This window comes from Cryptomeria japonica, chromosome 3 (genome assembly GCF_030272615.1).
Source record: "Cryptomeria japonica chromosome 3, Sugi_1.0, whole genome shotgun sequence".
In the NCBI taxonomy this organism is placed as follows: Eukaryota; Viridiplantae; Streptophyta; class Pinopsida; order Cupressales; family Cupressaceae; genus Cryptomeria; species Cryptomeria japonica.
Window position 1 is genome coordinate 404,715,119 of NC_081407.1, and position 12,792 is coordinate 404,727,910.

General features: G+C 35.7%; 1 protein-coding gene across 1 annotated transcript; it reads left to right on the forward strand.

The window, feature by feature from the left end:
- The first annotated feature begins 394 nt into the window (after positions 1–394).
- On the forward strand, positions 395–10,449 carry LOC131035087 (DNA-directed RNA polymerase subunit 10-like protein). The gene is made up of 4 exons (XM_057966722.2): positions 395–623; positions 707–765; positions 9,895–9,989; positions 10,116–10,449. Exons 1-4 carry the CDS (start codon positions 588–590, stop codon positions 10,139–10,141), a joined length of 216 nt encoding a protein of 71 aa, XP_057822705.1. The 5' UTR covers positions 395–587; the 3' UTR covers positions 10,142–10,449.
- Positions 10,450–12,792: the final 2,343 nt, after the last annotated feature.

Sequence of the window (12,792 nt, forward strand, 5' to 3'; positions counted from 1 at the left end):
ATATATATATATATATATATATATATATATATATATATATATATATATATATATATATAAACTATATTATAGAATAAATTAATAATATTATAGATTTATATTATTTCTACTTTCTTTTTCTTTCATATTATATTTTTCTCATTTCTATGAATTAATTTTCTTTCTTTAACATTAAATTAAATATATTTAAAAAATAAACATAAAATTATAAAAAATAAATTAATTTTAGACTATTTTAAAATATTTCTTAAAATTAAATTATTTTCATAAAAGGTTTTTATTTAAAAATATATTTTTAAAAATAAAAATTAAATTATAAAAATTAGATTGATTCCTTCTAGAATATTTTAGACTCCTCTAACTCATTATTCCCCATGAACATCTATCCCACCTTTTAACTACATTTTCGTCTATTAAATACACTAAACAATACGGCGGGAATAACCATGGTTAAAAGCCGGGTAATAATTTATACATTTTCAAATGCTATAATTTGACTGGAAGAACTCAGAAATTGCCTAAATTTTCCTGAGTCCATTGGTCTGCTTGTGAAACCCTAGAGAGAAAAAGCTCAGCTCTTGGTAACCATGATTATCCCTGTGCGATGTTTCACTTGTGGAAAGGTAAGTAAATCCCTCCGTTCTTTTTACTGCTGGGTTTGGGTAGTGTTTCAGCTGGTTATTTAGTGACCTGTATTTCATCGCAGGTGATTGGGAACAAATGGGATCAGTACCTCGATCTTCTTCAGGCTGATTATCCTGAAGGGTGAGTTTTTCCTCCTCTTCATTTTTTCTTCTCTAACCATTTCATTATACGAAAAACCATATTCAATGCCAAGAAAAGAAAGTAAATTATAGGACTGCCCCAGGTTAATGGCAGTTAATTTTTGCTCGTAAAATTTACTGAAAAGGTGTGAGAAGTCTCTTTTAAAGCCTGTAAAATATTATATCAAGTTCAGATTTTATGCAGTGTATTTTATCAAACTCTAATCCATAGCTAGGTCGAAGTCCTACTTTAGCTCCATGTATAAGCGTGCCAAGTCTCATTAGTTTGGGTAGCCATGGAAGGCAAAACCCGGCAACTTATCTATACCACCCATCCAAGCTATGTTGGAAGAAACATTAATATATGGCAATTGGCAGACATACACATGGTAAAATTCAGAGAGAAAACACAGAGTCTTAACAAGAATACATTCAATCACATTAGACCTGCAAAATTAACTCTCCATCAAACTGAAACAACTAGTGATCCAGAGCTGAGTGTTGTAACTTTTGAACACTCCGCCAAGCTTTACAGTCTACCCTTAAATGCTGTTGTGCAGGTATTTCCTAAACTCTCCAACACAATGGTGATCAAATCCACAAGTGAAATCTAGTTAATTATCTTTTTATCTGCTCATAGCTTAATGATCATCACTTTTAGTGTTTACCACAATGCTAGGTCATTTTTTATGTCTTTATTTTCTGAGGTTATGTTTGTCCATCTCTGATATGTTTTTTCTTTCTGCTTTCTTCAGTGCAGCCAAACTGCACCATATATCTTTGTGGTAATGTCTGAGCTAACTAATTCTCTGAAAATATGGATTAAATGGTTTGCTATAGATTAATTCTCTGTCCCCTGAAGAGACAGTACATTCAGAACTCACATTCTTCACATAAACATTATATTCTTTCTTTGTTTAAATTTGTTGTGACAGTAAAAAGTGGATTCATTTGTTATGATTTTGTAGTAGTTTTGAACTGAAATAAATTGGTGGTCACTTGTTGAAAACATCTCCCGAACAACTAATTTGAGAAGTTGCTACGTCCATCCGTACTATGCTGCCAAGTCATTGATTTGCCAAGAATTCTAAAAAATGTCAACAAAATAAAATGTTTGTTGTTTCAAATTCCATCACACATAGCAGAGTGTTAACACCCTTGTCAACATATGGTGCTTCCGTTTTTGTCTTGAAATGAGAGAAATATGAGCTTTCTTCTACTTCGGACTGTCATTCTTGCTTTTAGTAATCTGCCAATTAGCATTGCAAGCTTCGAGAACTTCAATGTGAATGAATGTCTTCTTGCTTAGTATTATCTATTCCTTTCATCTCATGTTTTGATTGCCTTTGACTTGGTGAAGAGGTTTTTGTTGCTTTCCTCACAGTCCTATTCTTGCTGTCCCTTAGTCTCTTGGCACACTCCAAACATCACTAAACATACTTAGTCTTCATTATGCTTAAGTTTTTATGAACGTGATAGACTCTCATCCTTTTGAGCACTGACACCTTGCTATCATAGTCATGTTCACTATCCTTAAGCACAATAAATCAAGGTTGAAAAAGGTCCTTTCATCTTGGCAAAACAATAAATTTGGAAACTTTATAACTCTCTCAAAGTCTTTTATGCCATTTTCCTTATACACCTTACCTTCTCCCATACTCATGACTGAATGATTGTTCACATTGTTTGAAGATCACTGCCCTTTCATGTGACACAAATATTAATGTCAATCCTTCACCTTGACAGTGATTTATCCTTTAGGGACTGTCTTTTCTTGTCTTGTGTTCATCTTGGAATAATTGTCACTCTATGTTACCCCACTCTATGTTACCCCGAGTTTCTGGGATGGTGATGGCAGGGGACGAGTTTCTGGGACGGCAATATAAAATATAGGGAAAATTTTAAATGTATAGGGAAATTTTAAATGTTCATATGAAAAATAGATAAAGCATGTATATTCATATGAAAACATGGATAAAGCATGTATATGTACATTATAGAACCTTAACATACTACATTTGTGTTCAGAATTCATTGTCAATACTCAATATGCAGTTATAATGGACAATTCATTGTCAATATGCCAGCACTTGTTTGCATCTAGTTCATTGTTTCTTTCTGGTTGGAGGATAATTTGATAGTATTCCATTACTATTTATGACCTACAACTGCTTCTTTATGCACTACCAAGTTTTGGGTGTCTGTGAAATTCATTACGAAGCTGTTTTTCATATTTCTGAGTGCATTTGGCTATGATTCAGACCTGTTTACCTTTCATATCAGTGAAAAGTGCTATGTTGCATACCTGCAACCACATTTTTACGCACTACCGAGTTCTGAGTGTTTGTGAAATTTACTACTAGGCCACTGCTCATTATTTCTCAGTGCCTTTGGAAGTGATTCGGACATGTTTACCTGTCATATTAGTGAGAATCCAGTTTTACAGACCTATAATAAAATTAAAAAATGTTTTTCTAGAGCATTTGAGTCTTTTCTTTTTCTAAATGTGCTGGGAACTCGGAATGGTTAGCCATATTGGGGACAGGGGGACGTACCCTTTGAGAATCATTACCGTCCTCAAGTTTCCGGGACATTTCCCTAAATTTTTGCAATTTTGGGGATGTAGTGGGGGGGACGTCCCCTGGCTGTCCCCGGGACGGGGACGGGGGATTCAGGCCTGGGGACGCATTCCTGGACAACATAGTTGTCACTTGCTTGATCTCTGTCTTATCACACTTAGCTTCATATCATTGTCCATGTGTGCTGTCCTTTAGCACTGGTTAAAACTTAATGTAAATAACCTTACCTCATGACACTGTCCTCGCTTCATTGCTTGACACAATCATCTCATTACCTTTGTGTTATCTTCAATCTTCAATGTTCACTGCTGTTCTTTCCAAAAATTCTTGAAAAGTACTGTTGCATGCTGATAGACTGTGCTTTTAAGGGTTAGATTACTGTCTTTCCTAACTTTCAGCCATCTTTTGACTCTATCATCTGGAGATATAAATACTTATACTTTTGGAGTTTGGAAAAAGGAAGTAATGTGCAAAGAAAACTCATGACTGTCCCTAATGAATTGTTCACTGTTATAGGATAATCTTGACTTTCTTCTATTAAGGAACTTCCCCTAATGGCTTGTTCACCGATATAGGATAATCTTGATTGCCTTCTATTAAGGGACTGTCATTTATCTCTGCACTTTTTCTTGACCATCTTTGTGTGGACACTCAAGTACACTGTATGCTTTAATTTCTTCTAGTTACTGTCCTCTTCATGCCTGCTACCTCAAAGCATTATCTACCATCATTTTGTTCACTGTGCCTCTGTGTTCATTGGGACATTCTTTGCTACACATTCATTGTTAGACTTGTCTCAACTTTCTTATGATTACATAGATTATCTCTAATCTATTTCTTTTTTTGTAAATTCAGCTCAGTCCCCTATCCATTTGGATGCCCTGTTATTGAACTGTCTTTGCTTCCTAAGATGTCTTCAACTTGCAGTTGCAAGGCTTTTATACCTTCAATTGCCATGAACTATTATGGACCTTTGATCTATAACCCTGCCCCCACATATCATGCTTTCACAACTTTTTCATTCATTCCACTAACAAGAAGATTGTTAATTCAAGTCTGTGAGGTATTTTACCCAAGTAAGGATAAAATTCATGAATGCATAATTCCCAAATGTGACAATAATAATATTGTCTTTTGATCGATAGTCAACCATTTCCTTACTCGATACAAAAGCCTTTGATGATGGCATTTTAATACCACTTTTTGAAGAATTTTGCTCCTTTGTGATTCTTGTTCCCTGACTTTAATGCCGGTTCTTGAAAGTACTAGCCCTTTTAATCAAAATGACTGCTCTATCGCTGTTATTATGCTGCTACTATCCTTTCTTTGCATGGCTCTTCTTTGTACCTCTACCTTGCTGCCCTGGGAATACTGTGATTATTTTGAAAATACTGTCACAAAACTTCATAAACTGTCATAAGACTTCAGTTCCTTTGTCTTTATAGTGCCACTGTGTATGCAGTTGATTCTACCCATTAAGACAAATTTGTCTTTTTTTTTTGGCAAAAAGGTCTTCCATTCTGTATGCTTCTTTTACTTGGCTTTAAGACAACTAGAGGCAATACGATGATATTTAATCACAATGAAAACTGTTATGTACCATTTTCAATAAATTTGTATATAAAGCTTCATGCAAGGATTCAAAATAATACATAATCTTCCAACAGTAAACCTCAATTTAGAATTTTTACATGAGGGTTTATCATAATAGGTAGGGTTTTGGCTAATGTATAAACTCTCTACCACCTTCTATAAGCATTCTCTGTCCTATAGCACAGTATAATGTCTCACAACAGCTAACAATGAGGATTTCAAGCATTCCCTTGTGGTGAAGATGATGGCGTGAGGGTTTCATAGAACTGAAGCAACAAACATACCTTCTCTTTGCTTTGTACATGTGCATGGGTGTGCATGGATTGGAAATGTTGATTTCCAGACTTACTTGAGTATCCTTCATACTCTGTCCTCCACTAAGAAAGTATATCATGTACCATTGCCCGCTGTAGCACAGCCTTTAAGGCATGCAACTGGAAATGTTGCAGGTAAATCCCAGATACCTAACTCTAATCTTGCAAATGTTTATGGAGACCTTTGAAATGATATGATTACTCCAGTAACTCGCTGGCTGCCACAGGGAAGTTTGCAAACAAAGAACTCGAAGAGAATAGGGTTTTTTCTTCAAAAACTACGTTCCCAACTCATAACCTGAGTTAGTTCACCCTTGGACTCAACTCCATCTTTTGTGCATGGTAGAGGCAATAAAAAATGAATCTGTTTGAGCTTCCCTTCTAATTTCTGGATGAAATGAACATGGAAAACTTGCTTCTTGACCTTATGCAATTTGGATTTGAAAACACTAATGTTGTGGACTTAATTGAGCCTACAATTTCAAAAAGTTCTTGTTTAGCTATTTTAGGTCTGAATAACAAAAATAGCTAACAAGAGTAATTGCCAAGTCCAAGTTTTTCAATTATGATCTGTATGTTTTCCTGCAAGAGTAATTGCCAAGTCCAAGTTTTTCAATTATGATCTGTATGTTTTCCTGCTAGATCACTTAGGATATCATATTCTTTAGATACCAAAGAGCTATTACTTACCTTTTGCACCAGCATTTGGCATGGCTAGTGATGTCTTGATCATCTTCTCTAAATTCAGACCAACAGAAAGTTGGAGCATTGTTCGCCTGCTTGAATTGTGTGTGTTTTTTTTGATTTGAGGATGTGGTCCGAACAAATGTAGGGGCTTCTTTGACCACCTCGAGAGGATTTATTCTGTGGTTAATATTGATCAGAGTTTTACCTTGAGTTCTCTTTAGGATGGCGACCACATTCACAACCACCTTCAATAGGATCCTGATATCATTATCTTTTGACATTTGAATAGTAATTTCATCTAGCTATTTCCTGATCTTCCCAGCTTGGATCATTCATCTTCAATGCTTACTGTTAGGTTCTGAGCAGCACCTTGATCATGTGGATGTGATCTGTTCAGCTCACACGCCATCTCTAGATTGTGGGCATTTGTGAAGAAGCAGAGAGAATTCATTGTGCTAGGTCTGGCAGTCATAGGAATCTATTCATCAGATTGTTGAATGTTGCAACAAACTCATGCATAAGTTTTTTGTCCCTTTTCTTGATTTTTGAGAGTTGTGAAAAAAACTTGATTCATCTTCTGCTGTTAAGGTTGGCTTGGGATATAGAGTGGGAGAAAGATGGAATATGTTTTGGTTAGTCTTGCTATTAAGATTGGGTTGGGATGTAGGGTGGGAGAAAGATGGAAAGTGGACCTTTTTACACAGAACAATCCTACATGTGATGCATCCATCCAGTGATAAGTGCTTCCTTTATCTGCAAAGGTGGGAATCCTTTGTCCATTTAATTCTAAATTTGGTCGAGTTACAGGGAAGAGCTAATTTGTAAGCTTAACTTGGAGCTTTTGTGCACTGATAAAGTAGACCTCAAAAACACAGGCTTACTTGTGTTACTCCTTTGCCTGTTGCATGGTGTTTAGTGAGCTTTGCTAAGCAAATTGGTTTGGAATCACCTGCATGGGAAGGGAGTTGCCAAATGCATGCTGGTGGCAAATCTCCTCTCTGTGATGTTGCCTTTTTTGCCAACAGGTCCTTTACATCTGAAAGGTGCAGGGGGGGATACGCTGTTGCATGCTAGAGTCAACCACCTTATGAGCTTATGTTCAATTGGGTAAGGTGCACCTTCTTGCTAGCGAGGCAGAAGTTAGATTGTTGCACTTCTATAGTTTGCAGGAATTAGGTAATTTCTCCTGTAATTTGGTGTAACCTGTGTCAATGGGATTGCCTATTAACTAAGTTACCTGGTACTAGTTTCGGGTTCGGTAAAAGAAAAAATGTTTTTGGGTTCGTTTTCGGTTTGTTCATACAAAAACTTATAAAAATTATACATATAAGGCATTTTATTCATAAACAATAAATAAATATATTGAAATTAAAAAATATATCTAATATCCATTTTTATAACCATAACTAATGTTAATATAATATCATTATAACTTATATCGATATTCATAATGTTCATATCTGTATAAATATATATAATAAATATAGATATATAAATATGAAATATAAGAATACATTAATATAAATTATATTCATATTAATCAATCGATCTTTTGCCTTATCTTTATATGGGTCTATGGCATCACTATTCAATCTAGGACTAAGTGGAAGGTGGTCTGCACTCTGCACACACAGGTGGGTGAACCAGGGAAGCGGGTGAGATGCAGCTAAACTCTCTATATCTGTTTGCATGTAGGAACAAATCGATGCATCATTTTGAAACATTTTAGTAGGGGAGGACAGGTGGAAGGCGAATAATGAATCCATCTGCTTACTACTCCTGGTTGATCACTGGATCCTGGCCGGTCAATGTCCAGATGCTGCCTTGGTCAATCTCCAGACTCGAGGTGACAACAAACGAGCACATGTAATATTAAACTTGAAGTCAACTGTGGGAAACACTTAAGTTGTAGAAAAAATAATAGAAATTGGTAGGATTCATCGTGACAGCAGAAAAACACATGGAAATTTGTCAGGCATGTTTGTACCAATCAAACCCACAAGGATATTTGCGAACTTTGTCTGCACAAGCATTCCAAAAAATTGTGTTAGAAACTTAGAACACATAGGATACTATTTACCCCTGCTAGAACCCAACTTGGATCCAGATCCGGGATGGATTGGACCTGAACTGATAGGTCTGCATGTCCACACTGGTAACTTAACCTATTAACTACTATTGGTGCATATATTGGGGAACTTCTACAGCAATTGAAATTGAACTTAGGCAGTTACTAAGCTCTTGTTTGCATATTAACACTGAGCCATACCAGCATTCCCAAAAATTGTGTTAGAACACATAGGATACCATTTTATCAGCTAAAGATTAAGTGACGAATTTCTCAGTTGCCAGCCTTGTGCAATTCAAGAATAGAGGTCTAGTTGTCTAGTCATTCTGAGGCATTAAAAAAGGGAAGGCAATATGTATTTTCAACTCTCTCAAGTGGTTTCCATGATTTTGACAAAAACATGATTCCAGTAATCGTGTATTGGCTAAGCAAGATGGTCTTGTGATAGAACATTGTTACCTGCAGTTGCCAGTGGAATTTCTTTCCAATGGCATTGTTATGATGGAATGTGATCTGTAGTTTTCTCGATTTATGGCTGGGTTGGCCAGCCTCGAAACATCAAATAAATAATAAATAAAATTATTAATAAATGAAAATATTAAATAATTTCGCCTAACTGTTTCTATGCTGAGTGAGTTATAAATTTATTTAATGTCGGTTTAGTTAATCCTGGTCGACTTTGTTATATTTGGTGATTATGTTTGCCTTGGGCCAACTTGAGGAGGGGATATATAGGTTGCCTGCTTGAAGAAATCATTGCTGAATCTGGGATTTATTCTCGGCATTAAACAAATGCAAATCGCTCTCTCAGATGCAGACCTGAGAGGTACCAGTAGTGAGACGAAAATGCTGCTACATCAATGTTTTTCTGATCTGTTGTGAATGCCTTATGGAGGTCTTCTGAGACATCAGCCTCAGGGATCCTTCAAGGAGCTCAACACCAGACAGGAAGGGATGCAGGCTGGAAGGGAGTTTTGATTGCAATATCAGGCAGAACCTGCTCGAGCAGCCAGAGTTGGAAGGGCATCATCTGAAATGGCGCATTCCAAAGGTGCCAATATTGCTATTACATTGCACCAGGCTGTGTGGAGCTACACAGACTGCTATTTGATGTCTACCTGGTCGCAACAGTAATAAGCTGATCTGAGTTGGGGCGAAGGATCTGAGGATCTGATATTTGGAGTGCTCTGAATAACAACTACAGCAGCAGCTACACAAGTATGAGATTAAGGCTTGAGTGTGTATAGATTGACTGAGTGGATCTCATATGTTTTCCCTGACTGTTCAGTATATCAGACTTTTATTTATTCATGCTTTCATTAGAGGACACTTGCATACTGAGAAGTCTATATCCTTAAGTGTTACTCAAGGAAGTTAGTATCTATCAATATTCTGATATATTTAATAAGTACTGAGCATTATAAATCTGAAATTTCTTTTATATCTACTATCAGAAATCTATGTATATCATTCTGGAAAATTAAGTCCAGTGTATGATTCTATTTTGGTTTATGAAATGAAATATCATTGAGGTTGTTGTCTAAAAAAGAATTCTGTATTGGTTTGGCTATTATTGAGAGTTGGCATCTTTCATGATCATTGCAATCCTCACACTGAGTTTATGTCTAATGGAGATTTTGATATAATAGCTCTTTTTGGTCAAATAAGTATTACATTCACAATGATGATCCCATGAGGGAGAAGCTTTGATGTACTCAATCTGACCATACTTCAAGGCTAGCAGGATGGAATTATAAGAACTCATTTTCTGTTGTTATTTTGAGGGTATGGTACATTTCTGTCATTTTAGTTGGAAGCATTTCATGTTTAAGTTGACAGTGTTTTATATGATATACTTATTGTTTACTTATCTTCTACCGTATCTGCAGGGATGCTCTTGATGCTCTGGGATTGGTGAGGTACTGCTGCAGACGCATGCTTATGACTCATGTTGATCTCATTGAGAAACTTCTAAATTACAACAGTATGTTGAATTTTCCAAATACTTACAGGGCTTACATTACAAGTCCCATATTGTCTTTAAATATTCAGCTCTCTAATTTCTAATTTTCATTTATTAACTGCATTGAACTTTGTATTTGTCTTGCAGCTTTAGAGAGAAGTGATGCAAATTAGTCATGAAGCGATTGATGGTCTAAGATGTATGCAATTTTGTTTTGATGATCTTGGAACTGGTTATGATAGACAAAAATGAAATCTATAATATTATGTATATATTATCAGTTTGGCTAGTTCGTGCTGAACCTCAGGTTCTTGATACCTTTTCTAGAACAATGTGTAACCCATGCTCCATGATAACTGTTGGTTCTTGTGCTTTTGGCAGAATGTTGGTTTACGCTTGTGCATTTGAATGCTTTGTATATGTATCATGTTTGATCATATAAAGCCTATAATGTCAAAATCGCTAGATTTAAAACTTTCCACCTCTTAGTTTCTGACCATTTGATGACTATAATGTCAGAATATATATGTTTTTTGAATTTTCCACATTTTCTTTTTCTTAATGTCAGAATAGCTGTTTATTAATTTTCTACATCTTTGTTTCTTTTTTAATTAAGTTGAATTTTATTTTTTATGGTGATATTTTTTTCAATGAATGTTTAATTTTCCGTTGCTGTTTGTTTATATGCATTATTGGTGGAGTGGGCATGGTAGTCAAAAGTTTAGGCCTCTCTTTTTCAGTCAACAAAATTTTGCCACTGCTGGATATCTATGCTAAGTTATGGTCCTGTTATTGGTTCTGTTTTGGTTTTGGGTTTGGGATCCAGGGTTTAGTTCGCGAGTTCAAGCAAATTTTTTTTGGGGGATTGGGCTTGTTTTGAGTTTGTCCATACAAAAAGATATAAAAATCAGATTTATATACATATTTGCAGTGGTAAAAAAGTTCAAAATACCATGCATAGCATCATATATTGTAGAATAATTAATAAACAAAACCACAATAAAATAATAAATATTACAATGTCAAGCATCAACAATCAGCCATCATTGATCAAGCATCATCATATGGGTCTTCAAAAATATTCCATATTAGATGATGTAGCTACTGATAAATTAGAAGAACCATAGTGTCATTGGCACTAGCACTAGTAAATACATAATAAACCATATTATCGAAACATATTAATAGGACTGTATACTAACTACATCATACCCCTCAAATAAAAAAGTCATCTTCTAGACAACAAGTAAAACAGGTAAGCATCAAGTAACATTAGGGAAGATTGTTCAATTTGATGATGATATTGTAGATGAGGACCTGTAGGCAAACGTGGAAGCATAGTTAGCAAACTCAGACTTGAAGAGTACTCGGAAAATCAAATAAGTTCGGTGGGGGTCTAGGAGGTTGAGGGGCAGTGCCCCTAGGGGTAGTGCCTCCAGCAGAGTTATGAGGGTCTGTAGGCAGCACCCCTCATGAGGGTCTGGGGGCAGCAAAAAACCTTCATGGTGCGTATAGTATCTATAGGTAGAGAAGTTCTGTGACTCTTCTGTTTTTGATCAATGATTATCTTCTTTTTTCTTTTCATAGGTGGAAAGTTGAATAGCTATAGCCAGACATCATGGGTTGTCTTTTTGACAGTTGGTTATGATACTTGTCGCATGCTTTATGAAACTATTAAGGTTAAGCACGTCACGAATGTTAAGCATGCCACGAATGCTTATCCTTATTATACTTGGTAATGTAGAATATTAGTATCATAACACCATTTGGTACTTGGCACTACCATCTGCTTTTCTTTGCATTGGTTTGTGGTTATCTTCATAACACTACCTACATTTTGCAATCCTCTGCCAAGTCATAAAGCAAGGTTGGAACCATCAACACCTGAAAAATTTCGAGGACGCCTTAGATTCTCAATAGTTGTTCCTTTTGAGAACTCTGTTATCTTTTGATCCATGGAGGGGCTGGAGAAAGGCTCAGTCAAGGTGAAAGAAGACTAATCTACATGCTATGGAATTGAGGTTTAAAAGGTTTTGTGGTGTTTCTGATAAAAGCATATATAAATCTTTTATCGCCACCTAGCCAATGAACTGCCTAAAAACTCTCAAAAAATTGAACTTATCAGGTCAACGCATTTCTACCTGTTTTTTTGACTGATTTTGTTCAATTTACTACTGATAAAACACGATTATTGTTGGGTGAATAATCATATTTTTAAATTTTTTTGGTAGAAAAAATCTAGTGTTAAGTTTTTTTTTGGTTTCCTGGTTTTTGCAGCAACTTTCTCTGATTTTTCCCTAACCCAAACCCAAGCTCAATATGTCCCCAGTTTCTTTTTGATTTTATCCTGATAAATTGAAGATGTCTTCTATCTCTTGGTTTAAACTTTACTGAGAAATTCCCAAGAAAGATATTTGCTTTTATGGTGTCCTCTAATGAAAATTCTGTGACCCAGGCTCTGAGGTTGGAAAGGCATTGTGGTACACATGAAAAGTCTGAGAGCTAGGCAGGAACCTCCTACCATTAAAAGTTAGGAATACTTCCCATTCTGTCTTTCTGGAATGTTTCAAAAGTTGAAACCATCTTGCCACAGAGAATCAAAATTGTCGAATCCACTGAGAGAAAACTCAGTATCATCTAATAAGTTGTGCTAGACTGATGGTTCTTTCCTTCTCTGCTTGGAGTGTGGGCGCTTATCCTCTTTATATGTTTCTCTGTATGGATGACTTGCATTCTAATAATTCACCAGTTATTGGTGTCGGATTAACCTCATTTGATGTTTGCACCTTTTTCAGCATTTTGATGTTTTCTTGAGCTAGTGTGG